This window comes from Equus przewalskii, chromosome 1, assembly GCF_037783145.1.
Source record: "Equus przewalskii isolate Varuska chromosome 1, EquPr2, whole genome shotgun sequence".
NCBI classification, from domain to species: Eukaryota; Metazoa; Chordata; class Mammalia; order Perissodactyla; family Equidae; genus Equus; species Equus przewalskii.
The window spans coordinates 49,433,632-49,461,562 of record NC_091831.1 but is presented as its reverse complement, the minus strand read 5'-3'; the positions used below and the strand labels follow the sequence as shown (position 1 = coordinate 49,461,562).

The 27,931-nt window shown below is 40.8% G+C and overlaps 2 protein-coding genes and 1 long non-coding RNA gene across 5 annotated transcripts in view; 2 read left to right on the top strand and 1 right to left on the bottom strand.

The window, feature by feature from the left end:
- Positions 1–379: 379 nt before the first annotated feature.
- MRLN (myoregulin) lies at positions 380–11,314 on the top strand. 2 transcript variants are annotated; one of them, XM_070611765.1, is made up of 4 exons: positions 380–513; positions 1,870–1,964; positions 9,649–9,760; positions 11,086–11,314. In XM_070611765.1, exon 4 carries the CDS (start codon positions 11,106–11,108, stop codon positions 11,244–11,246), a length of 141 nt encoding a protein of 46 aa, XP_070467866.1. In that variant the 5' UTR covers positions 380–513; positions 1,870–1,964; positions 9,649–9,760; positions 11,086–11,105; the 3' UTR covers positions 11,247–11,314. The 2 variants fall into 2 exon arrangements, with proteins under 2 accessions (XP_070467866.1, XP_070467873.1); XM_070611772.1 differs by lacking the exon at positions 1,870–1,964 and having other exon boundaries at positions 396–513.
- An 8,232-nt stretch (positions 11,315–19,546) lies between these two features.
- Positions 19,547–26,806, bottom strand: LOC139082083 (uncharacterized). Its single transcript, XR_011537804.1, has 3 exons — positions 26,678–26,806; positions 25,581–25,660; positions 19,547–19,686 (listed from the first exon to the last, which is right to left on the bottom strand). It is a non-coding gene; the product is annotated as an uncharacterized lncRNA (long non-coding RNA).
- The window catches only part of SLC16A9 (solute carrier family 16 member 9), a 58,320-nt gene continuing 56,169 nt past the window's right edge, over positions 25,781–27,931 (top strand). Inside the window, exon 1 of one of the 2 annotated variants that reach the window (XM_070611756.1) lies at positions 25,781–25,986. The gene's annotated coding sequence lies outside the window, so the exon portion shown is untranslated. Of the gene's footprint in view, positions 25,987–26,049; positions 26,682–27,931 lie in introns of those variants that run through there. The other variant, XM_008530514.2, reaches the window with a different exon arrangement.

Genomic DNA, 27,931 nt, shown 5'->3' with positions numbered 1-27,931 from the left:
TAATGTACATTTGAAAATCCATTTGTTTATATGTTTTAAAAACGGGGAAGTCAAAGCAAAGAAGACAAAAGTGTATAAATTTGAGAGATATTCAGATATCCATGGAAGAGAATTGCTCAGAAGAACAAAGCAGAGTATAACATTACATGAGTCATGGCCTTTCTCAAGAGAGTAAAAGTAAGCATATTTTTATGAGTTGATTGTTTAACTCTTAGAACATTTGACATGGGGTCTATTGATTGTGGAGGGGCTGATCTCCTCCTCGTGGGTTATTTGAGCTCCTCTGTGGGCCTAGGTATATTTTTGTCATAATTTATCCCACCTGTGTCTGTCAATTCCTTTCCACTTGCCTCCTCCCGTGACAGTCTGGCTCATGTTTCTTCAAAAAGCTCTAAGCCAGTTATTAATAACAGCCCAGAGAGTCTCCTGATCCATCTAGGAGCATATGGTGTTTTCACGAAAGAGAGAGATCATCTCCTTGACTTTGAACTTCGCTTTTTGAACGCCTGAACAGTAAGTTTTTTAAAAAATGTGGCATTTTAAAATGTTGATGTAGGAGGGAAGTTTAGTGTGACTCTTGTTTGCTTCTGGTAGAGGGAGAATATAGTAAGACAACACTTAGACTCCTAAAGCTTATTTCCCCTCCCTGCATTTCAACATCTCTCCAATTTTTATAAGGCTGATTATACAATAGATTAATGAATTAGAATTTTATTCCTTCCATTTCCTTCTGGCTAAATAAAAGCAGGAGGAGAAGCAAGGGGTTAATAATATCTAAAGTACTTGACCAAACCTTGTGGCTGTGCTCAATATTCCTGTCTCCTGGTGTTTCTTCTCCAAAGAGAGGATTTCAGTGATTTCAGAGAAATTTCACATACGGAAAGTATCTGCAGGGGAGTGTTCAACAGGAGACGCGGGCTGTGTCATTTTTCTGTCATTTTCTTGAGATTTGGAAGATGGTGCCTGTCCTGTTCCATGGATTCATTGCCTTCTGTTTTTTTTGTTTGTTTGCTTGTTTAGCCAAAGGCTTTGTCTTTGCAGCCTTTTAAAAAATAATGGTTGCTTCTGAGAGTCCTGCAAAGTAGGTCACTGTGTTTTCTGTCTGGAAAAGGAGGACCCTGAAGCTCAGAAAGACTGATGCCCTGCTTGGTCCTTGTGGGCAGAGATGAAACCTGATGCTCTGGTCCTTCTTCAGGACAATGGGCTCGTATAGTTTTCTGCTGTGGTTACATACATTCAACTCTCTTGAACATGCGCATTAGGCTTCTGTTGAAATGTGTGAGGGAGGCATCACAGTGAATGGGAAGGAGGCAGATGCTGGCCTGGTATTGAGCCCTGGCTTGGACCACTAACAAGCTGTATGCCCTTAAATAAGTACTCAATCTCTCTGAGCCTCAGTTTCCTTGTTTGTGAAATGAGCGTCATAAACTGTTTTACAGCATGGTGGGGTTTAATCTTAACGTATATAAGTGGTCAAGTATGGTAACATTAATTATGAAATCCTTCATTTGAATTTTTCCTAAATCTTCTTAATCATCGCTCATTTGTTTCAAATTCAAACCTAGAGCCCCCAATGTGGTCTTTGATGGGGAACATCGATCTAAATTGTAGAGACAATGATTGGCTTTTACTACTTTTAATAAGTTCATCTTTAGGATGGTGGAAGCTGTGTGAGTGCTGAGGGTGGGAGCCTTGGAGGATAGTGTGTGGTTAGCAGTTCAGGATATTAGGCTACAGCTAAGATCCAAGATGATGGGGAATTTCCCAAAACAATTTCAAAGCATAAGCTGGTCTTAATAAACTTATCTTCTCGACTCTGATCAGCATTCTAAAATTTTTCTTTTCCTGTGTGTTTCTATGGTTCCAAAGGACTGGTAGATTCGATTCTCTATCTGGATGAAACAGAAAGGAAGGTTGTCTCAGAGAAGATCTGCTTCCCAAAGTGCTACCCTATAACTCAGGAGGTACGATGAGATTTTTGCTGTCCTTTATGAGCTTTCGTTCTGCAAATGTTTATTTAATATCTACTGTGTGCAAGTCACAGTGCTAGGTTAACAAAGAGACAATAAACTCTAAATGTAGCAGGAGAAAGAAGTCATTTCATGGGTAAGTCTGATTGGGAGTCAGAGTGGGCTTGTTCCATGGTATATGAGAAGAATAGACAGGATACTGTAGGTATTCCACAGGGCCTTCACACCCAAAACTTACTCACTGAAAATGGGCATTATAGGTCAGACTTCCCCTTGGAAGCGTGTACTTTCTTGGAAAATGATTCAGTGATCTTCAGGGCTCCTCCTTGGGTTCACCTTCTAAGTCATGAGCCTGTGAGGCATAGAACAGCACCTTAAAGTCACATCTCATCCTTCCCACCAACCCCCATGTTTTTTATTGAGCACCTATTTTGTTCCAAGTTCTATGCTAAATGCTGGAAATATAATTCTGCCTCAAAAGAGGTCAAAATCTTTTATTTAACTTGAAATTCTGTTCTCCAATCTAGCCTCCAATCCACCTTAGCTAAACAACTCCAAATAACATTGAGCTGGTTTCAAAAATCAAATCTTCACTTTAATATTTTAAAAAATCATCGCTGATGAATTTATGGAGAGAAGTGTGTGTTACAGAATAAGAGGACAGTTTAAAAGGTTTTGCCAGTTGCTTTCCAGAACTCAAGCAGGTCCGGAGATTCTCCATGCTCCTCTACTCACCAAGCCCAAACCTGGGATGACACTTGTCTGGACGTATGAGTTCTGCAGATAAAAAGCAAAAACCTAACAAACAAACACCCTTAGTGCCACTCCTGCTTCCTCACATCATGAAAGGACCAGTGTTGGATGACCCTGCTGTGTTAGGGCTTCCGGGTGAAGCCTTTCAGGGCTGGTCCCCAGCCAGGGCTCTGGGCAGTTCCAGAGCTTCTGGGCCTTTCCGGTTTGGTCTTGTAAGAGTGCATTACAGCTGTGATTCATGGAGAGGGTTGGGGAACTTGGCAGGGAGAAGGTTGAAAACATTTTAAATATTTGGTTCCAGAATATTTCTTAATGTTAAGTGCCTGTAATTGAGTGATGTCTTCTTAGGGGTGACGCATAGTCTCCTATTTGGGGCAGGTATGTGGTTGGTGGGAAATCTCAGCCTTTAGGCATCTTGGTAGCGGATGATTAAAAGGAAATGTTTGTTCATGTGTAGAAAAATAGTCCATTTTAGGGCCAGAATCTTTACTTAAAGCATTTGAGCTATGGTCATAGATGGCTTAGGAAGGCCCAAACTGGACAGGTGTTGACACAGAAAGGACGCATGAGAGGGACAGTTGAAGATAAGAGAAGAAGAGTGGTTCCACATGGGGTGATCAGTGGACCCTCATGAGTGCTGCCAGATGAGCCAGCGCCCTGCTGTCCCCATGTCTGTGTGGCTGCTGCAGCTTCTCAGGACTTTCCATCTCTTAAGTCCATTTGTTTCCTCTCATCCGTCTGAGTCACTCTTCTCTCTTTGGGATAGTTGGGCTGCAGAGAAGTGGCATCTTTCTGATTCTGCTGCTTCATCGTACCAACCACTATTTTGTCCAGTACCAGGCAGCACGCTGGGCTCTTGGCTTACCTTTTTGTCAATCCTGAGATACTGCAGTGACTAAGACTTTGGAGCCAAACAGACCTCCACTTAAATCCCTGGTTATTCTGGGTCTGTGATCTTGAAGAGCTCACTTAACCCCTCTGGTCTTGTCTCTCCATCTAAGGAAATAGGAGTGTTAATAACTCACCTCATAAGGTTTTATGAGATTAAAATCGAAGCATCTGTAGGCCCGTCTTAACTGTAGTTACGAATAAAATCCTTTCAAACTCCTGCAAAACAGATATTATCTCTGTTCTCCAGATGAGGTAGTAGGTGAGGTTGAGTGCAGGGTACAAGGCTACAGAGTGAAGATCAGCCAGAATCAGGATCTAAAACCAGTTCCATCTGGCTCCAAAACCTACTCTCTCCCCACTCCACCTTGCTGATTGACCATCTGTGACAAAGCATATGTTTTTGTTTTCAGTCAAAGTTCACTTTGTCCAGTTCTGTGCCTCATGAGCCTGACCTGCCAAGTTTCTCAGTTTTCACTTGTGCTTTCCTTTATTCTGGACTCTCTGGGCTTACCTTGGCCTGAATCAAAGAAATTGGGAGGTGATGAAGGTAGAATATCTGCAAACAGCCAAGTCTGGTGAAATGCAGAATCCAGTTTATCATAAATGGCAGAAAATTGCTGAGGCAATTATGACAGTAGCTCTGAAGAAAAGTAACTGTGTGACATCAGACAAGTCACTGTACTTCTCTGGGCCTCGTTTGTCAAATGAGAAGTTTACAAAATCTCAAGTCTCTTTTCCAGTGATGACATTTCCATAATATTTCAGACCTTTCACTGCTGTTGGTTTTCTTAGCTAGAAAGAGAAACATCTTCTCGAAATCATATCTTAATCAGGAAACAAGGTACAACAATGATGCTTGCAATCATTTAAGTGTAAAGCCCTATGCCATTTAATATGATTCTCACTGAAGCTTTTTCTCATATAAGGCTCATAGCATTGATGAGTTAATTTCTCAGATGCATGTTGAATTTCCTTTATCATATAATTCAGCTTTGGGCAGAATCAAATGGATGCAACTTGAACTCAAAATAGTCAAGAAAGTGTAACTTTAACTCAAATTCTAGAAACTTACAGAACACACAAAATCCATGTACCATTGAATGTGCCTGAGTTTATAGTTAACTTCTAAATGACTCAAATTTGAGGTGTTTACATCTCCTGCCCTGCCACACCACCATCCATTTCTGGAGTTTTAAGGGCACACATCTCATTAGGCTGTAGAAACGGTAGCCATCCCAACAAGACACTTCTATCTTAAAATCCTGTAGCGGTGCCAAATTTTTGTTGTCTTCCAACAGCTTGACTTGGTTCCTTAATTACAAGCAAAAAACAAAAACAAAAGCAAAAACATAAACAAGACATAATTCCCATATGATTTCCCAAATTTCTAAAAGATAATTTTATTTAATATAAATTTTACGAGAAAGAGACATACTCCATTTGGAGACAAATTGAAAGCACCCAACTTTGGGATTTTATTTTTAAAATATTTGCTGGGAAAAGTAGTCTTACGATATGTGTTTTTCTTGTTGTGATTGACATTTGAACTTTAAGTCTTCCAAGAAAATTTCTACTTCATGTGCAATGATTAAATCAATATTTGTTGAAAACTAATTAGCTAATTAGCTTCAGATAGCATGAGGCACTGGGATCCAGGATGGGTAAGGCCATACCCACTTTCTAGAAAGACAGCAACTGCTTCTGGGGTGGTGAACGCAAACAAATAACCATAACACAGTGTAGTGAGTTGCGATGCATTATAGACAAGTGGGCAATAAATTCTGCCTGAGGAAGTCAGGATGGATCACAGAGGAGGTAACAAGGGTTTCAAAGGATGAGTAGGCATGTGATAGTTTTATGTGTTTAGGTGCTTAAAGAGAACCTGAGAGGAGTGATTCATTTAAGAGGTACTATCTAAGAGGTAATATGCTAGACTATAATTAATAATAATAGTCACCATTGCTTATTAAATGTTTGTTGCTGGGCACAAGTATTAACTCTTTTAATTCTCACACTGCCTAAGAAGTAGGTACTATTATTATCGTCCCCATTTTATAGAAGTGCTAACTGAGGTACAGAGAGTTCATGTAACTTGTCCAAGATTTCACGGTAAGTGGCGGATCTGAGTTGAACTCCATCAGTCTGATTCCAGACCCATCTCTCAACCACCACGTCCTAGAAGCATTCTTATTGTTTCTCCGTCCAGTTAATGTTAAGGATGTCAAGGGGAGAAATTTGTCAGTCATAAGTTGATCAGTGGATAGATAACAAACTAATAATAAACAAGAATAAAATTGCATATAGTAAAAGCTAATAAAAAACGGTACTTTCAGCTAACCTGATTGCTTGACAGTAAGCTCGTAGTGCTGTTCTGTGACTATTCCATTTACAAAGAGTAGACTGTTTAGATGTGAATAAATTAACAACTGGCTGTCGAAAAGATATTCTGGCAAATTCAGGGTTATGGGGGCCCAGAGGGGTAACTGCAAGACTGTCCATCCCAATCTTCAACATATTCAGTTCACATATACAGAAGGGAGCCAGAACCGAAGAGGAAGAGTGGCCATTAACAATTACATGTGGATATTTCCATTTCAGTATAGTCACTTTCCATTGTAATATAGATGTTTTCAAAAGTAATTTTTCATTTAAAAACATTAATAAATCCATGTAGTTGAAAGAGGTGACACCTGCGGACTGGAGTCCTGGGTTAGTAGTATTTAGGTTCCAGCATAGAATACTGAATAGTCTTGGGCCATTGCTCCATCTCCCAATAGTGCATAATCACAGCCTGGCACATATTACACCCTCAATAATCGTAATTATTATACTTTACTTAAGTTTCCTATTCAGAAAAAATGAACAGATTTCAATTATGTCTCATTTTTCAACTTGTGTCTCTAGGGAACTTCCATTAACATTATTTTGACCATTAGATATTGATGGAAGCAAAGAGTAGGATTCGCAAATTCTTGTCAAAAAAGAAAATATTTTTTGAAATGTGACTCATGCATCTAAGACTATAAACTTGAATCCAATGAAAAGTGTTTTTCTTTTGATTGAAGAAGAGACTTTGCAAAGTATGTTCTGTTCTTTGTCTTGACCAAGAATCCACGCTTAATAAAGGGAAATAGTAGAGGTTGAGAGAAATCAAGAAAAGGGTGAAGTCTTAGTACTAGTAATAATTTTATATAATAGAGGATTTTTTGTTTGTTTGTTTTGCATTGTTTTGTTTTTGCCAAGGGACCAAGACAGTTAGCAAATGCACTCTTCTTATAGTCCCAGGAGTCAGAGTTGATTTGAGAATACTCATTTTACATAAAAACAAAATTGTAAAGGTTTTAAAGGCAAGAGCCTATATGCTGATGCCAGAGTGAAGAAAGAGAATACAATGATGTTCAACCCCAGAGAGCAAAGATTATTGCTACTCTCCATTTGTCTAAGTTACTTTGTGGGATGCCACCATTCAACTCTTCAGTAAACAATCAACAAGTCAATTGGAATTAGATTATTTGGACTCATGATTGAGGTAAAAGAAAAAATAAAGACAAATTTTAAAAACTAGACGAGAGAATATTCATTCTATTTTCAGTACAGCGTTCCATAAAATAAATTGATCCCCAGTGCCTTCTGGAAATAGGGAAAAGAAAGGTAGGTAGAGGCATTAAGATGGGAGGGGAAATTATTTGCCGTCCTCTGAAATTTCAGTGTGAAATACATTTGGCCCAAAATAACCTAGGATATCTCATATCAGAAATTGGAGGTGATGTTATTTTAGCTATGATTTTTAAATACTACCTTCAAAATAAGAACACAGTCTTGAGATAGTCACACTCAATGTATTCTGGCTTACTTTTAGAAGTGTCCTAACTTGTTTGACATTTGTTTATATTTTTAGTGCACAAAAAACACTAGGAATCATTTTTTTTCTGAAAATTGCTGCTGTTAAATAATTTTCCCCCCAAAGAATGTCCCTGCGATCCCGAAGAAAAAACGCTTGATTAGCAAACTTCTACCTAAGTAAGTAAGAACTTATTAGGTCAAATGTAAACCAAAGTACTGTGACACGCATAACTTTAATCCACAGTAATATGTGAGTGTGTTAGCAAGCTTATGATGATACAAATTTGTGTCCTTCCAATGACTGAGCTCTTGAAACAGATCTAACATCAAGGAGAAGAAACAAACAGGAACTACCCACATTCCTCTTTCTAATGAGCATTTTGAATGAGACAAGAACATGTTCGTTAGCAAAAGAGACTTAATATGAACTCAAGGAAAATTAAATTTATCAGTGAAACATTTTAATGAAAATATTTGTTAACATGATTGGTTTGACAAAATTAAAATGAGTGTATGTTACTTTTCAATACACAGAGAAGAAAGAGGACTAGCAATTACGGGACTACTTTCTTTAGTTCTCTGAAGTTACATAAGCAACATCCTTTTAAATGAAAATGTGAGAAATGGAAAAAGCAAGGGAAAAAATATCACGCATAGTCCTTCTACCCAAACTTGGCTACTCTGACCACTATTGACATTTGTAGGTATTTCTCTGTTTTCCTTTTTTAATATTTCAATCGTAAAGTCTAACATACATACAGAAAAGCACGTAAAACTTCTATGTACGGTTTCACAAGTAGTTAAAAAGTGATTCCTAATGTAACTGCCACCCAGGACAAGAAATAAAGCATTGCTGGAACTCCCCACCTCTCCCTTCCCTTCGCTCGCTAAAGTCACCACTCCCGTGATTTTATAGTAGCCAGTCCCTCGTTTTTCTTGATAAATTTACCACCCACACCATTGCCACCCATATATACACCCCTGAACCATGAGCTTTTAACTGTTTTTCTACTTACATAAATATTATTACATGATATGTTTTCTTTTGTGTCTTGCGTTTTAAAAATTAAACACTATGTTTGTAAAACTGACCTCTGTTTTCATATTTATCTGTAGCTTAATTTCATTATAGTATAATATTCCATTATATGAATTTATCTACCTACTAATGGGCATTTGGGTTGTTTCTAAGTTGAGGATATTATGAGTAATGTTTGGATAGGTGTCCGGGTGTGGATATCCATGCATTTCTTTAGGATATACACCTAAGAGCGTAATGAGTGGTCAAAGGTATGGATTTTAATCATATTTAAATATTTTAACGTAATTTTCTAAGTAGTGTTCTATTCATAATTGTAATAACTATCATTTTATTGGATAAATAATCTTCCATTTGTGGCTGGATTTTAAAGCCTGATCTTTTGTAATAAATTCACTCCTCCATTTTCTAATTTTTTTGTAAAAGTGATGCAAAATCTTAAAACTGATAGAATTTACAGCAGACATGCAATCACATGAGTTATGTTCTCCTCTGCAGACAGAGAAATTTTGTTTGTTTGTTGTCATGGAAGATAATGAAGCCAATATATTTAAAATAATTTTTAGGGAATTGTTTTGTGTTGAGTTATATTTGACGTACAACATTGTGTAAGTTTAAGGTGTACAACACATTGATTTGACACATTTATATTGCAATATAATTGACATAGTAGTGTTAGCTCACACCTCTATTGCCTCACATAATTATCATTTCTTCTAATGTTGGAAGAATTAAAATCTAGTCTCTTAGCAGTTCAATGTTAACAACAGTTTTATGGTCTGTATTCACTGTACCGTGTATTAGGTCTTCAGAACTTATTTATCTACTAGTTGCAAGTAAGAACTCTTAAACAATATCTCTACCCACCCCCCTTCCCCCAAGAATTGTTTTTTAAAAGCATGGTGATTGTTTGCCCTGCCAGGAAAATCCTAGAATTCAGCTTAACCTTTCTGTTAAAGGTTTAGTTTTTAGCTATACAATTCTGTAATAAGTTGAAATTAAAGCGTCATATTTTTCAAAGTGCACTCTTTGACATCTCCTTCCTGACTTCTTCGAGAGTAGTTTTAGAGTTTCTCCATGCAGGCTTTCTGCCCCTCCACTTCATACACTACCTCACTATCCAATAAAACCTTTTGATATGCTTTGACACAGGAACCAAGGTTGCTAAGAGACCACCTGTGCTGAATCCACTTTGTTCTAGCAAGAGCAGACGGAAAGAACACCAAGGAGCAGTGTTAGCTGTCACTACCTGGGATTAAGGCAGGTGAGAAATGGGTTTCTGCTCACTCTTCCATCCCCACCAGTTGTCTGGTCTTTCCCTCACTTGCTATTTCATTCTCTCCCTTACTGTTACTGTCTTACTGTGGAGAAAATTGAAGGTACCCCTCAGAGCACAGACTGAAGAGACACAAGCTGGAGGCTGAGGCTGTAGGAGGGAAGGAAACTCAGTTTGCAAACCCATGTATTATTCTTACCCCTTGTTTCTGAAACATAAGCAAAGGGAATTGTTGAATGTGAGGGAGATTCTAGAAGTTTACTTTGCCAGCGATGGCTGCATGATTTGCCACACATCGCTCTCTCCTCTAGGAACGAGGCTGGTTATTACAGAAATTAATTAAGATTGCTAAAAGTGGGAGAAGACAGCACCTGTATAAATCTCGTATATCTCTTCCTCTCTCTTTATCCTTCTCTCTTAAAACTCAACCTGCCTTTTTGGTTTTTGAGTGAAATTAGCAGAAAATATTTCCCTACCTCAATCTTGCCACTTTCCAAAGGTATTGATGTTCATCTTAAATTGGGTGTTAGGGACTTTGATGTAAGGCTTTGAAAATTACTTGACTTATTTGACTTTGCATTCCTGAAAAGGGCATTAAGAATGGTTCTAAACTCCCTATCTGACAGGCCTTTGGTAAAATGTTCCAACAGTGTGCTAAACAAGTCACAAATTAATACCTTTTACAATTCCATAATACTTTTTAAAATTCCAGCTACTTTTTAAACTGTTTGATTAACATAGAAATGTGGAGGAAATAAAACGTTTAATGTCTTATTAAGTGACCAAAATATTAGAGAGATGATCTTGAGGAAAGATCAAGGAAATGAAAAAGAACTTTTATTGTTTAATTTTTAAAAATTTTATCACCTGCCTTTTTCCATGTCTTCAAATTCTCATTTCCTGGTAATAATGACAGCACAGGTTGGAAGAATGGCAATTTTACTGATGCCAGTAAAAAGGATTATAAACACTTTCCAGATAAGACTTCATAAATAATCTTACTACTGATAACATGAAAAGAGATGGGTCATTCTGATAGTGCCTTGAGCTGTTTCCTTTAGAAAGAAAAGCAAGTTTGGCATATAGAAAAACCTATGAGTATGGCAAAAAGTGGTCAAAATTAGCAAGTGAACAATATTTTAATTAGGCAGAAAAATATTTTAGTTTGTTGGTTGATTACAAATACGTACAGAGCACTGCCTGAAAGACATTTCTCCATCATTTTTTTACGGTGCAAATATTAGGTTGAATTTAAAGAATCAGGATTATAAATGTGCTCATTTGAGGATACTTTTCTCTTTTTTTTCCCCTAGGGAGCAGGAGCTTTCTGAATATGACGTGTAAAAACTGGATATTAATTTCTACTACTACCCCCACAAGTCTGGAAGAGGAAATTGTGGGAAGACTTCTAAAAATTTTGTTTGTTATCCTTGTTGACTTAATGTCTATTATATATGTTGTTATTAGTTCTTAGTTCTGACTTCCCTTACTTTACATGTAAATTCCATATTGAATTCCAGTGAATAAAAATTTGTAGTCTAATATGTTGAGTAAATTTAATTTGATGACATCTCCAATTATTCTCAAAGCCAACAGAACATTACAATAAAAACAATATTGTGTTTAGTACTTTATGGTTTATAAAACATTCATAAATTGAAGTGGAATTCTTTCCCCCCAAAATCTACACTATTGAGTCATAAAATTTCTTGACTTTTAGCACAACTGTTATTTGGTAGATTGACTAAACTTTGTCGGTAGAATATGAGTGAAGTTGATTTTTTAAGGATGCACACCTATGTGAAATTTTATATGGTTCTATTTTTAACATAACAAGCTTAACATAGGATAATTTTTCCACCCGATATACCAATAGTTTATATTCATTTTCTTGTACACATACTTCATCTGTGTGGTGGTAGATTGTTTTTCTTAACCCCGGACAATTTTTTTCTACCAGCAAACACTAAGAGGAATAGAAATACTAAAAAGAGATTCTTTTAGGAAAATAGAACTTAGAGAAAACAGGGAGCAACCTGTGTTGATTTTCCATTTTGGACTAAATACTCACAGTATGTGATTTAACATAAGGCTCATGATAATCCTTGGAGGCAAGTGTTTGTTGTCCCTATGTGACAGACACAGAAACTGAATTTTGGAAGAATTATTCTAGCTTGAGACCACCACCAGGAAGTGGTAGAACCAGGTCTCAGGCCTTTACAGTCCGTGATATCGTGTTGCCTCCAAAGATAGACAATAAATAAAAAGACAAGTGTGGGCTCTGTAGAGCTCAACTTCTTTTCGTAGTAATGTTTTATTCAAGATCCTATGGTTGTATTTTAGTGTACCCCTACTTATTCTTATTCCATATTTAAAAATCTTTTATGAAGAAGAAAGATTGTTTACTCTTTTCTTATATCTAAATTGATAATGTATTTTCTTGATTCCCTCATTTTCTGACAGTGTTAAAATATAAATGTTGAACTTCTGCTTTTTTTCCCTAATTAGTGCAATATATATTTATCTATTTTACTGAGGTAACATTGGTTTATAATACTATATAGATTTCAGGTGTACATCACCACAATTTTAAGCTTTTGAAAAACAAAAGTCTCTGTGTCTTTTAGACTTTTTGACATTTTACATGGGACACACATGCTTCACAAAATTCTGATATCTTCCACGTGCTGACCATCTTCTCAGGCTTGGCCCAATCATTAATGCAAGGTTTCATAAGAGACCTAATGAAGTGTGAAAAGGATCTGAGACCTTTGAGACTTAATACTTAACTGACCCTTACTTAACCTTTCAGTGGTGTTGTATATTTAACCGTAAGCCAAATAGAGTCAAACTATTTGAGCATTTGCTATAACAGAAAGTCCTGTTTCTTTTTCTACACTATATTCTTGGACCCTTCCTTTTTGATATATGGGCCACCTCCTTTTGATGTGATGTGTTTCTCTCCAATTTCTTCTAATTGGGATTTGTTGGAGCCAATTATCAGGTGACAAGGGAGTAAAGTCACTCCCATCTTCAGGCAACCGTTTCTTTTCTCTATGTGCTTCCAGGCACTAGACAACATGGTGGAGAGTATTGACTCTGAAGTGAGACTGCCTGAATCCAAATCTTTACCTCTTACAGTTTAATAACTGTATGTCTCTACTTCCTTACCTATAAAATAAGTGCCTGTGTCTAGGTTTGTAGAGAGGATGAAATGAGATGACTTGTCCAAGTGCTTAGCACAGTGCTTGGCATATGGAAAACTCACCATCCATGGTGGATTGGTGTTATCAGCATCCTCAGGTGGGAACAGAGGTGATGTGGCTCCCTTCAAGCTGAGTGTTAGCAAGCCTCAATCACCCTGCCTGTTCTCCACTTCCCCCTTGCCCTTAGAATGACCTCGCGTTAACTCATCCCATTGGCCCAGGGATGTGATTGTGTTCCACTGGACCCTGGCATAGTTCTGATGGATGTATAGGTCTAAACTGGTTGACTCTGCAAGGCTTCTTGTGGTTAACTTATTTTGGGACCTGGCAATTACAAACAGACATCACAATGTAGATATTTTATAAATATCCTTTTTCAATAAGTAATCAGAGACTTAATATGCAAGTGTTGCTGCTTTGTGATGGGAAATAGGTCACTTTTCCAAAATGCTTGTTCAGTTCCTTTTTGCCAGTCATGGTGCTGGGCAGTGAGGTCAAAGCAGAGAACAAAGCATAGTTCCCGCTCTGCTGGAGTTCATAAGAATGACTACCCAAATGGTGCAATTGCAACTGGGAGAAGTATGAGGAAGGACATGCCCAGGATGTTATGAAGGGTATGGCGAAGGATGTTCTAAGGACTACAGTAGTAGCAACTCTTGGGACTTTGCTAAACATGCAGAATCATAGTTCCCCCCAGACCTACTGCAGAATCTGCATTGTAATCAGATTCCCAGGGATTCATATGCATGCTACAGTTTGAGACACACTGATGTGGAGGGAAGCTCACTGGATTAAGTGTTCCTACTGTATGGCTACTGAACAGCTACGTGACTTCTAGGCAAGTGGATTAGCCTCTCTGGGTCTCATACTCTTCCTATGTTAAAACAAAACAGAACCAAGAAAAAACCAAAAACAGCATTAATACTACTGGCTTTGCATATCACATAGAAATACTGTGAATATTAAATGAAATGGACTGAAACTTACATGAAAATGTATAAGAAAAAGGAGTTACATAAATCGAAGACATTGTTATAAAAATCATGAAGACTAGAGTAGCTCTGTGAGGTAAGAGACCTGTGATGACCTCCAGGAGAATTGGAAAAGGATTGTTTTCATAAATGGCAACAATATCCTCAAGACGTCTGTAAGGATGCAGCCTGGGTTGGGTACATTCTTCCTTGGTTGGATTTCTGTGGAGTTTCATAGAACTTAGTGTTCACGTGCACTGTTATAATCAACCCTCCAACTGAACTGGATGGTGTTTCTTGACTTGCCACTAATAGATATGAATTGTCTGGCCATGCCTGAGCTCAGATATGTACATTCTGTTAATTTCATAATCTCTCTTGGTATCAAGTGGCCTTGCATCCTTCCCAATTTTGTGGTCCCTTGAAGAAGTTATTCTGAATTTGAGAAAAGAGGTCAGAAAATGTCTACTAGAATTCTTATTTATAAATGGCAATACCTGGAATTGAAGTGCACTGTGCTAATTGCTTTGCATACATTACACAATTTAATCTGCACTAACAAGTCTATGAAATGTCTCCATTTTGCAGACGAGGAGCTGCAGGCTCAGAAGGACTAAATAAAATGCCCAGGTTCACACAGGACATCCTGACTGTGGTGACACAGTAAGGAAATGAGAGAAGCAAGACCTTCAGCTCAAAAACATCTGCCTCTAGAACTCTGTTCTTGAGCATTCGGTTATTTTGCCTCATACCAAGCAGAAGTTAATTACCTCACTGGCTCCTCATTTGGAAGGCAATAAATTTTCTCTGCAATGAATCATCCCAATCCTACCCTCAGGGATTCAACGAGTAAAATGCAACCTGTTGCATTTTCCCTAAATGTGTTATGAAACCTTGCGATGTGTTGACTACCCACCTTCCAGGTAACACTTTCTCTTTTCCAAAGCTTCAGTCTGTGACAAAATGGCTTATGTATTCTCCAGTCATTGAGCTCCATTGTTTCAGGTTATCAAATATGAAGTGAGGTTTTATAAAAGGGAGTCTTGGATCATTGTTCTGCATTCAATATACAAATAAGTTTAAATTGCATCTATAAAATCATTTAATGTAAATTTTTTATAATTAAAAAATCTCAAATACCATTTTGAGTAAATTGTTTCCAAAGAGCTCACAAGTAACATCCTGGTAAATGTGCCAATTGCTTGGGCTTAATAATAACACCTTTTGAGTGACAAGCACTCTACAGTTTATGAAGCATTTAGCGATTCTTTAAGTGCTCACTTGAATGAAATGACTTTCAAGAAAAATAGGCCAGATAGCCATTCTGAGTTAGGATGGACAGTTCCTAACTCTGGGGCATGATTAGGATGAACAGCTTCTGTAGAGACTGAGGTTAGGGTTTGAGAGAGGATCTTAAATGTGTGGTGTTTGTGTGGCCATGCAGACCAGGTTTTTGTTCTGTGTTGCTCTCTGCATGACTGTTATTTGCTGACCTTACTGGGAGCAGTCCTACTAACTGAGCAAGCTGAGGGCGAGTTGCCATGTAGGCCAGTCTGGGATCAGCAATAAGCCCAGACTTATTTATAAACCCACAGGATAGGTCCCTGAGTGTGCTCTGCCATCTCACCTGGGACCATGGTGAGGGAAGATTAGCACGAGAGCACAGAAAGTCCTCGGTGGCCACTGGGGTTTCCAGTTTGAGTCATTTGCCCTTTCGTCTGGGAGTTGGCTAAGGACTGTTCTCTGGATGATTAGTGTCCCTGGACTTCTGTACAAGGTGTGATCTCAAGGTACAGAGACTGACCTTTTGGGTGTTGCTTACGAAGTTGATTACGACTTGGATCATGGAGATCGTTTACTCAATAAATATTCATCAAGCAGTCACTGTCTCTCCGGTAGCATTCTGGGCACAGGGAAATACTGTGGTTCCCGTCCTCATGGAGCTTGCCTTCTGGTGGGGGAGGCAGACAACAAACTGATAAACACAAGAGAATGTCAGATGGTACTAAGTGCTGTGGAGAAAACAAAACAGAGCAATGAGAAAGAGAGTTTATGTGGGGGAAGAATATTTTAGCTAGGAGGAGGATCTCATAAACCTTTCCTGAGAAGGGGACATTGGAACAGAGGCTTGATTGGCGAGGAGCCAGCTAGGTGGAGACCTGGGGGAGGAGTGACGACTTCAGCTGCAGGTACGAAGGCTGTGAGGTACGTAGAGCTCAGCAAAACATTAGGAAATTCAGTGTGATGACAATAAACTCTCTCTAGGGATTGCAATTTCTCCAGGATTGTTCCAGGCTGATCATGTCTGGCCCCTAACTTGTGACAATGTTAGGAACCTCCATCGCTCTATTAGTCGAATTAAAAATCTGTATTTTTAAGACCATACAACTCATCTGTTTGAGGTGTTCAATTCAATGATTTTTAGTATATTTATGGAGTTGTGCAACCATTACCACAATCAATTTTAGGACATTTTCATCACCCTAAAAAGAAGCCCCATATCCATTAGTACCCATTAGCAGTTACTCCTCATTGGCCACCAACCTACTCTCCTCCTAACCCTTGAAGACTACCAGCCCTGGCAACTACTAATCTACTTTCTGTCTCTATAGATTTTCCTATTCTGGGCATTTCACATAAATAGAATCAGACAATATATAGCCTTTTGTATTTGGCTTCTTTATGGCCAAATAATATTCCATTGTATGGATATACCACATTTTATTTATCCACTCACCAGTTGTTGGACATTTGGATTGTTTCCACTTTTTGGCTCTTATGAATAATGCTGCTATGAACACTCACGTACACATTTTTTGGGAGGGCATGTTTTTCATTTATCTTGGATATATACCTGTTAGTGGAATTATTGGGTCACATGCATCTCTACATTTAACCTTTTGAGGAACTGCTAAACTATTTTACAAAGCATTTGCCCCAAATCTATAGTTTTTGGAAAAGTTTTCACGCGACCTCTAGGGGAAAAAGAACTTTTTTGTCACTCTGATAATCTTCAGAATTTCAAATGTTAAATAGGTAGATTATGAAATAAAGGCTAAAGATGAAAGCATTTGCCCTTTTCCTCTTAATTTGATCTGAGTTTTAAAACCTCCATCTATTTTCTTTAGATCTCTATTTTATGTCTATCTAGCAATCACAGCTTATTATTTAGGTCATCACCCATTTCATGTCAAAAGTTAATTATATAAGAAATTCTTCTCATTTCCATCAAGTACCTTAGGTCAGATAATAAAGGTCCAAGTTAACATGAGATTCTTTTTCATTGATTGAGATTAGATTTATTCAATTAATATTCATTGGGTACCTACTCTAAGCTAGGCATGTTCGAGGTTCTCGATATTTTCCTGGCTGTTTTCTACTTTAGGAGGTTCACTTTATTAGTTATGGGTTGAGGAATACTGTGCAGTACAAATGATTCTTACAGCTCATTTTCTATAAGAAGTCCCTTTGCAGGTTGAGTTTTTGGCTTTTGACATTCATTAGCTGCATACTTCTCCTTATAAAACATACTATTTGGGCCGTACTTAGTGAGTCAAACTTATTGTAGATTATAGTTGTCAGTGCGACAGGAGTTCCATTATCTATTTCTTTTCCCACCCCACAGCAATGTTCATTTTTTGATTTATTTGGTGGTGTATTGTAACACTATTGGCTAAGGAACCTGTTGAAAAATAATCTTGACCAGCCAAAGAAAAGTTGAACTAACAGCCTTTCCAAGAATTACATCTAAATCAGAATCCAACCTTTTAGCTCATTAAGACCGTAGTTTACAGAAGGTGGACCCAAGTTGACACCTGAGGAACGACTCAAGTCTTCTTGGTCAAAAGGCTAATTTTCAGACTGTGTTAGTCACTGGACTCTGTTGATCTCCTGGGCTGGTTATCATACCTGCCTGTCACCACAGAAACTCTTCTTGAATGAATTTCAAAAATTCAAATGCAGGTTTTGATGAGACATCTTTAAAAGATATTATATATGACAACCATTCATAATTATTGCAAATTTGTCAATGGATAGAATTTTCATCTTCTAACTATATATAGGAGAGGTAGGATCAGAACCCTAGTTGGGGTTCACTGTTATACTCATGAAAATAAGCACTTACTATGTGTTAGGCTATTCTAAGCATTTTATCTGGTTTAATTCACTCAATCTTCAGAACTACCATATAAGATGGGTATTATTCTCCTCATTTTACAGATGAGGAAACAGGCAGAGAGGACAAGGAACCTCATCAAGGTTACAAAGTTAATAGGTAGTCTTGGCTTCAGGGTGTGTGCTCTTATCCTCTATTTCATCTGCCTCTCATCATTTAACCTCTTGGAGTTTCTGTTTCTTCATCTGAAAAATTAGAAGATCAAATGCCACATTGAGTGTGAGGTTATACCTGCTAATCTCCAAGGCCTACTCGAGTTCTAAGACTCTGCTTCAAATTTAGCTGTCTCAAAAGAAGCATTCATGACTATGTGTGGTTAAGAGAAACAATCAAAGCACAAAGTATCCTGGGAATGTTAAAATACCCAGAAACAGCCTCTTTGAGTCTCCAAGGACGTCTGGAGGACCAGATTCCATGGAAGGAAATGCCCATAACCGTTATTATGCATGACATTGAGAGTTAATTCAGCTTTCCCTTGGCAGGTGCCAGAGTCTGTGTGATCAATCCAAGTATTTGTACTGTGGGTCATACCACTCTAGATTTAGCAATGTAATGGTTTTTCTCTAAGTGCAGAGTGATGGATTTGGTTATGGATAATAAGGCTATTGGCATGCCTCTGTCTGAGCCAGCTGTACTTCTGGGGTTTGATCGATGTTTGCTTGTTGCTGCCAAAAGATCTGGCCCCTTCCTTCTAAGGTCTCTTTAGCTTAATAATTAACCCTGATTCTTCTTGGTTAAGACAGGCCTATTTCCAGGGAACCTTTTGCATTTACTTTGCAGGCACCACTACTCACCATACTAGTATTGAACAGGTTTTCCACTTTTTGTTTCTGCTGCATATGTTCACCATCCATGATCATATTATCCAAACCACAAACCAGGAAACTTGAGTCTGACAAAAGAATTTTGTACCATTTCCAACTGCAAACGAAAGCTTGGAGATATATTTTAGATTTGGAGTTTCTTGGAAATTTTTATACTTTACTGGAACAATGAGATACGATGTTTGAAATTTGGACTATTCTAGAGGGTCCTGTAATTTTCCAGCAATTTTTTATAAACTCTTATGGGAAACCTGGAAGTCATCCCAAACCTTTCTTTTTACTAATCCGCATATCCATCAGTTGCATGGTACTTCTTAATCTCTCAAATTGGTCCCCCTATCTTTTCATAATTTTATAGGTTTTGGCTCAACTATTAAATCAGCCTTCTAACTAATCTCTCTCCCAGTCTATCGTCCAACATGATTTCTAAGAGTGATCATTTTGAAACACCAACTGTGTCCATCTGTGTCATCCCACTGTTTAGAATCCTTCAGCGGTTCCTCTTTGCTTCCTGGATAAATCCTTTATATGGAGACAAGAACTCACATGGCCTAACCCGTTGTAGAGGACATTTATTGTGTTTTGACTAGTCAGCATGCCAATTTGCTTTGGGAGAATTCTCTCTCCCTGAGTGAGTACTCTCAAAGTGCCCCATCTTCCCCTGAGAGATGATTATATTGCCCAAGCCAGGTCAGTCACACTCTTTCTTCTGGGACTTTGAATCTTGAACAAAAGCCTGCAAAGATGGAGAAAATAGTCAGAGCCCATTGATTTCCTGAGGAGGCTCTGTAGTCCTTGCCAACTAGATCTCCAAGTGGACCTGCGTCCTCCCCAGTTCTCCATTTACTCTATCTTGCCAAGAGATGAGAACTGTTGCTTGCAATCAAAAAGCTCTATTTTTGTTTACCTTCCACTTCCCACAAATACTCTTCCCATTAATCATTTCTACTTACCCGTCGTAGTTCCCTAGCATACTATGGGAGTCTCTCATGCCACTAAGACTTTGCTAATGCTCTTCCCTCTGTCTTGGGTTACCTCCCTCTCAACCCAAGCAATGTTTCCTTCTCGGGGTTCCCTTAATGCCGCATAGGTATCTTGACTAAGGTATTTAGTGCATTCTAGTAATTATTTACCTGTTACTCTTCTTCCCTAGATTGCAAGACCCTTTGTTTTCACATAATGGCTGGCACAAAATAAGTGATTAAGAATTATTTGATGAATGAATAAATAAGAATTGACAATATGTTTTGTAGTTCATGCATGGGGATTTATGTTATAGACAAGTGGGGATCATTTCCAGAATTCAAGAAACAGGCTGCAAGCTGTAGTTCATAGAATCATTATAAAATGCATGAGACTTGCCGTAAGGTAAATTGCTGTTGAGATTAAAGCAAATTTATTTACAGTAGGGATGGTGATGATCACAAAGTCATGTGACAAACACAGAGCACTTATTCTACTAGCGAAGTTTTTTTTAACTAAGTAATTTTAAAATATTATTTTTAATACAACTTGGTTAAATAGTATAGTGGTTAGGAACACAGGATCAGAGTCAGACGGCCTGGGTTTAAATTCCATACCTCTGTGTTTTTTTCTTTTGAGGAAGATCAGCTCTGAGCTAACATCTGCTGCCAATCCTCCTCTTTTTGCTGAGGAAGACTGGCCCTGAGCTAACATCCGTGCCCATCTTCCTCTACTTTATATGTGGGACACCTGCCACAGCATGGCTTGCCAAGCGGTGCCATGTCCGCTTGCCAAGCGGTGCCATGTCTGCACCTGGGATCCGAACCTGCGAACCCCGGGCCACCGAAGTGGAACGTGCAAACTTAACCGCTGCGCCACTGGGCCGGACCCCCATACCTCTGTCTTTTCATCTGTAAAATGGAGGAAATTGTATGTGCCTCATACCTGCTGGTTATGGTCATTCTCTGTTTGCCACTCTCCCCAACACAATCCAATTTCTGCCCTTCTTTGCTTTGCTCTGTGCCTAGGAGGTTGACCCCTCATGGGCAACATTTCCCAGGCTCCCTCAGTGCCCGGCTTCTGCTTGGCTTTGGTCAATGGTAGGCACCACCAAGAGATCTGAGAGCAGGGAGAGAGGTGGGGGTATTCTTTCCACATTCGTTTGGCACTTTGGCAATAAAACTCATCTCTTCCCAATTCCAGCTCCCTTCAGGGGGGATCCCTCCTTTGCAGGTTTGTTCTCCCAGGAGCTGGTGACACTAGGTCTCCCTTTGTTACTCCCCAGGACCAGTAGTTGCTTCCTACTGTCCTTCGTCTTTGAGTGTCTCTTGTTGATTCCTTTAACCCTGCCCATTTCGCTACAAACATATTTTCCCTTAAGATTCCTTCACTTGACTACCTGGGACAAATTCTGTTTCCTTCCTGGACCTTGACTAATACACTGCATATATTAATTACTTAAAAATGTGAACTATTATTATATTAACTTATTAATATTAAATATTTAAATAATTAAATTAAACAGATAATTATCAATGTTAAATATTATCATGGTATTAAAACACACACGGCAATTGAGTAGAAGGCAGGATTCACATGCATCTTTAAAATAAAACAGACGACCTCAAACATTTCACTTCTGCAGCTGGTTGTTTTGCCTATGGTTTGGAATAACTCCCAAGTACTTTGATAGAAAAGCTTAAGAAGCTCTACAATGTGGTGGGTGGGGGGATAGAGATGAGCATACCCATACAAAGTGATGGGGTGGATGGGGGAAAATGCATTCACTCTGTTAGATTCATTCTATCTCTGTTGATTTCTGTCTACGTTCAAAATCTTACGGAAATACTTGACTTTACATTTTTTTCCCTCAAGGGTATACCTTTCTTTATAATTTTTAGTTTCATGGGTTTGCTACCATCTACTAAATCATACGCAATAAACCAAAGTTGCAGCATGCCGAATAGATCTAAGGTGACCATATTTTCCAAATAAAAAACGTTTACTTGCTGAAATCATGGGGCAAAGTTTTGGACTGCCCACAAATTTTGGACAGTGTAGACCCTTTACATAGAGGAGAGGTCATGCTTTTTCTCCTACATCATGTAATAAAGAAGAGAAGAAGGCTAACACAACATTTTGACTGAAATATTGTTTGGAGCTGTCTGAAACTTTGTTATGTAATACACAGAAGTCAGACACATAGGCACATTAAAAAAATTGGCACTGTTTCATGAAGAGATTCGATTCAATGGTCTTTGTTTATTTTAAAATAATATTCATCATTTCCACCTGTATTTTCACAAAAAGAAATTGGATCCATCGGTACATTTGAACTTGACAGCCTACCTTTGGGAATAAACCCTTCTCAGATAATTTATTATCTAATAGGATTACATCAGAGATCTTGCAAGCTGAATTTGTAACACACGATTCCATGAGTGAATTAAAATGTCGGAAATGACCTTAAATTATCCTGAACACATGAGGTAATTTTATCCCTCTCTCTTTCGTCTTTGTGCAGACGTTACTGTGGGCCAAGTGCTGTGCTGAATCCTGGGAACAAGCACAGTGAGAGGCCAGATAGCCTAATCTTACAAGTGTGGACCGTGGACTCACACTGCCTGTGTTTGCCTTCTGTCTTTGGTGCCCTCTAATTTGGGGCAGCTCACTTAACCTCGTGCAGCCTTAGCTTCCCATCTGTAAAATGGGTAAAATGTAGCACTTGCCCTATGGGATTAAATGAGATAATTCTTACGATTACTTGGAATAGAATAGAACTTGGCAGAGTAGGGCAACTGAAGAATTTCAATGATCCCTTGCAGCAAAACAATCACTGACAGTTGAGCATGCATTCATTCATTTGCTCATTTGTTCATTCATTCATTCAACAAATGTTCACTGAGCCAAGTTTTAATTTGCTGCTGCTACTGTGCTCTAGGGAACACTGACGAACAGGGCAGAACTGGCACCTGTTCTCCGGAGTTTATAGTTTTGCTATGTAAACAGACAATGAGCACATTAAAGATGTCATAATTCCTATATAGAGAGATATACTGGGTGCTTTGGAAACTGATGTACATGAAGGCGTAGCTCGTTTTTGGTTATGGCCTTGAAACCATATGATGCAAGTCAAAAGGATGTCAAGTGGAAAGTGCATATATGTGTACATACACACACACACAGGAGGACATGCACATTCTATGTAATTTTACATTTCCGATCTACTTTTATGAGAAAATAGAGTGATGGTTCAGAGCAAGGTTCTCTGTAGCCTGGAGGCCTGGATTCGAACCCAGCCCACCCCTCATTAACTGTAGGCAAATTCTTTAACTTCTCTCTACTGTCTTTTTATCACCAGCAAAATACAGATGATAATAATTCCACCTACTTCTTAGGTTTATTGTGAGCCTTAGATGAGTTAATACATGTGAGATGTCAGTCCTCAGTGTTAGCTCTTACCAGCCCTGAATCATTTTTCTAAGGTGCAGTGGGAAGAGCACAGGCTTAGCAATCAGCGAGACTAGGGTGTGAATCCCTCCAACATTTAAGGATTGAGTGACTCAGCAAGTAACTTAACCCCTCTGAACTTCAGTTTCCTCGTCTGTAAAATGGACATAACAATACTTATCCACATGAGATTGCTTTGAGGGGTAAATGAGATAGCATAGTTCTTGGCAATGACCAGGCACTCCAAGAACTACATTCATCCCTTTTCCCCCTTCCCCGAAGACTAAAACATCCTTTGAGCCAGAAAGCATGATGAAAATAAAGGCAAGAAAAAGATGAAATAATATTCTGGAGAATTGCAAGTAAAACGATGATATAGTATGTCTTTAAGGTCATTTTTAACACTTGAAAATTTGTCCTTTTAAACCAAAGCTCCAGGAGCATAAGAGGTAATGATTTATCCACTTCTCTTATTTTCTGATCTTTTTATCTGTTAGGGTGTGAGAGAATGAAACGGAATTAATAGAATGATCTTTAGATCTCTGAGCTAACTGCTATAAAAACTCTAAATTCTATTTTTATTTTTGGTTATTTTTATTTGGAAGTGTAGTGTCTTTGTAGCTACACTTTCATTCATAAACAGGGGAAGAACGACGAGAGCAGAAGAGAAGAAGCCTGCCCTGGTGTAATAAGTCAGGAAGGAAAGTCTCGTTAGCTGGGCAAGCGCTGGACCAGTGACTCAGGTGCTGTGCAAAGGTCCCATCCCCTGCCAACCAACTGATGCCTTCCTCTGTCCTCCATGTTTCCGGCTTCCTTGCTGGGATGAAGACAGCAGAGCAATTTTAGGTTAATTTCTCCATCTTATTCTCTAAAGGATTGAGGTAGCAGATGGTCTAAGAAGCGTGAAACTTCGTATAAATCACAAATCACAAATTCTTAATAAATGCTCCATAATAATAATAATACAAGGCAAAGAGTGATCGCCTTTGCTCAGGGCATCGTTTTTGTATCAGTTTTTCTTTAAATGCTTTCCCTCAGGTTTCTTTCTTCCCAAGGGAGGTTCATCTAAATCCAGCTCATTTAATGACCTGTCTTTTTTTCTTACTCCATCTTGTTGAAAGTCCATCGACTTCTGGGCCCAAGAGAGATCCAAAGGGCAGGGGCTGCACAGAACTGCAAAGCCAGCACTATTAAACTTATCTAACTCTCACCTTGCAAGCAGATCTTGCATCTTCGTGTCACTCGGATGAAAACTCTGGATGGTAGGGAGGTGGTTTTAGTCTTGTCTCTGCCAACTTGCTCCCCACCCCCCTCCACCCTGGGGGGTGATCAGGAGCACATTCCTTGCTTCTCTGGGTCAAATTCCATTCATAGGTAAAGCATCTGGGTTGGATTAGATTTCTGAGTTCTCTTGCATGTCTAAATGCTCTGCTGAGGTGTGACTGAATGATGAACCTTTATGAGGGGGTAGGGGTAATTTTCACATTCCAGCCTGGCATTAATCCCCTAAACCAAGAGGCCACCACTGCCCACAGAGCCAGCTTCCATGCTCCCTAAGTTCTGCAGGCAGTACTTTATTCACTACATTATGAGTCTGGACCCCCAGCCTTTTGAGTTTTTGACCCCCGAGATCCACTTTTATGCCAAAGTTGGGATCATACTGTGTGTAAGGATGAGCTCATTTCAGTTCTTAGTTGATAGAACTGGCCTGAGCAGACATGGGAGTGCTGGTCATACACTCTTTTTAAAAAAAATCTGGGAAGACTTGGTGGAGATGAGAACAGAGACACAGAACTTCCCTATAGCCTAAAAGTCAGTAAACTGTGTAGAAAGGAATGGTGTGGAGCAAAAGGGATGAACCACTGTTTTCATACTTGTGAGAAAACTTGAGTGTGGTCAGGGTCCACAGGTTTTTTGAACTCCCATCTCACACAGACTCCATGATGCTGGCAAGATGAGAAAACTGAGGCTCAGGAAGGTTAGGCAGCTTAATCTGGACTTCAGAAACCTACGCTTTGCAAGGCGTCTTTGTATAGGTCAGAACCAGAGGTGGTCAGTGTAAAAAGGGAATTGTCATCCTGGGGGATGGATGGCTCTAGCCGCCTTTGAGAAGCTAGTAGGAGGTATGGTGCCCTTCTCAGAAATATGTATACACACAGGAACACAAAAAGTGCTTATCTCTTTAGGAGGTTCCCACACCCGGCGAGCCCCTGGTACCTATGGACCGTCCCCAGTCTGCTGCAGTGACTCTCTGCGGGGATGCAGCACACATCCATCTCAGCGTCCTTGCCCACTACCTGTCAGCCAAAGATAGGAGTGTATTGTTAGTGCAGTCCACCTGGGGGACAGACTGAATGTCCTTAGATGCCGCCTCCCTCCCTCAGCACCCTGTGTGCACTGCGGGGGCGCCCCCCTTTTCCGTGGAGCTGTCACAAAGAACAGCACTTGGCATCCTCACTCCTCACTGCCCAGGAGCACCGACTCCACAAAGTTCTGGTGCCCGTTTCTCTGGGATCACTGCCAGCTGGGTATACAGCTCCGGCCAGGAGGGCGCCCGGCGGCCCCCGGAGCCTGGGAGACCAGGGGCGACTCGTACTCCTTTCTCCACTCCGGCTCCCCCCAAGTGCGCACGGTTCTTGGCTGGCGCGCGCGAACACGCGGTGGGCAGCCGGGGCGCAGCGGCGCCGGGGGCCGCGCGCGTGTGCTCACTGAGAGGGCGCCTGGCCGACGGTGTCCACCTCTCCAGCGGCCCTGGTGGCTCCGGGCCGGCCTCAGACCACGGCCCGGGCCGCGTCCTCCCTCTGCCTGGCCGGCCTGCCCTAGCCCGGCCCGAAGGAGCCGCGAGAGCAGAAGCAGCGCCCCTACCGCCCGCTTTTCCGCCTCCATCTCCTCCTCCTCCTCCTTCCCCCAGCCAACCGCGCAGTTACAACCGGTTCAGACTGGCCAGGGTGCCCCGCAAAGAAGAGAGAGAGGGGGAAAACGCAGGGAATAAGTTCCAGGGGAGAAGGAGAAGAAAGAGAAGGTGGAGCTCAGAGGAGGGGGCCGGCTCCCTCCCTCCAGGTGGCCGCCGCCGCCGCCGCCGCGGGGCTCGGCGGGGGCGGAGGGCGGCGGCTCCCGGGGCCGCGCGCGTAGCGGGACCAATTGCCCAACACTCCGGCAGGAGCCGGGCCGGGCCCGGGCCCCGGGATAAATAGCCGCCCGGCAGGGAGCGGCAGGGGAGAGCGGCGGCCGCGGTCCTCGCCGCACCACCCGCCCGGCCTGCCTGGGCCACCGCGCCCTGTGCTGCGCCCCGGCGCCCCCGCCGAGGCCCGTACCCAGGTAAAGGGCTGGAGCTCGCGGGGAGGGTCCCAAGGGTCGGCGGCTGCCCGCATTATCTAGCCGCCTGGAGGCGGGAAGTGACTCCTCCGACTCTGAGCGGTAGGGGGAGGCAGCGGCGACGCTGTCACCGGCGGCCGAGCAGCTTGGAACCGGCTTCTTGTTTGGGGTGTGTGAAAGTGTCCTGGCGCCCGCTCCTTCATACCCTCTTTTTGATGGAGTGCTTCTCCGCGGTGGAAGAGTTTTCCCAGGAATCTGAGGGTGGCATTTTGCACGGAGTTGGAAGAGAGAAAGAAAGGGGGAGAGAGAGAGAAAGAGGGAGGGAGGAAGAGAAAGGGGGACCGAGCCCTCGGTTTGGGTTCGGGGTGGAGATCTGCCCAGGGACTCCCCAGACTGCTTTTGGGGCTGCTGGTGGCAGAGCGATGAGTGGAGGGAATGGAACCCAAGTGGGCCTCTGTTTCCCAGAGGGCAGCGAGGCCTACAAGTGCTCTGGTTGGGAGCTGGTGCACGCAGGTGCCCCCGGGAGGGTCGGGCTTGGGGTGCCCGAGGTGCTCCTGGGCTGGGAGGAAAGCAGCGCCCTGGGCTGGTGGATTCTGCACCGCGCGCCGGTTCAGCACCACCGGGTCAGCCCCGGCGAGCGCAGGAGCACAGCCTCCGCCACCGCCGCGGAGGCACCGGCATCTCGGCCGCCGGGACGCCGAGCGGGGACTTGGGAAAACTTGGTGCTTAATGCTCCATCTGTGGCTCGCTCTAGGTAACCTGCTCTGGCTTCAGCAGCGTTCAGGTACTTTGGAGAGACCATTTAAAAACTTAGTCATCAAAAACAAGTCAGTGCTTCTTGGAATACCAGGTCTAATCCAGCACAGGTCAATCCATCTGGGAGGATTAGGCAAGATTTACCTTAAATATAATACTTATATAGTAAGTTATTTAATATAACAATTTTTTAAACAATTTCCTGGGTCACGGTTAGTTTGGGTGTATTTTAAAAAAATCTTCAATTACTTGGATGATAGTTCAGATTGCAGGTGGATCCCCCCACCTCCCCCCGTAGGACTTTTCAGTTGTTCCATCAGATTCTGTTCGTTTGGTATGTCCTAACAGTTTCTTGACTTGGGGTGGCTTCAGCTCTGAGAAATTGTTCTGGCTGGTTCAGGCAGAGCACTGAGGCAGGGAGAGAAGATTCTGAATGAAAGCTGGAAATGCAAATAACAGGGTTAGTACCCGTATCATTGCCAGAAATAAATTTGTTT

Coding starts and splice junctions, on each gene's coding strand:
- MRLN (XM_070611765.1), top strand. CDS start 11,106: ATGACGTGTAAAAACTGGATATTAATTTCTACTACTACCCCCACAAGT.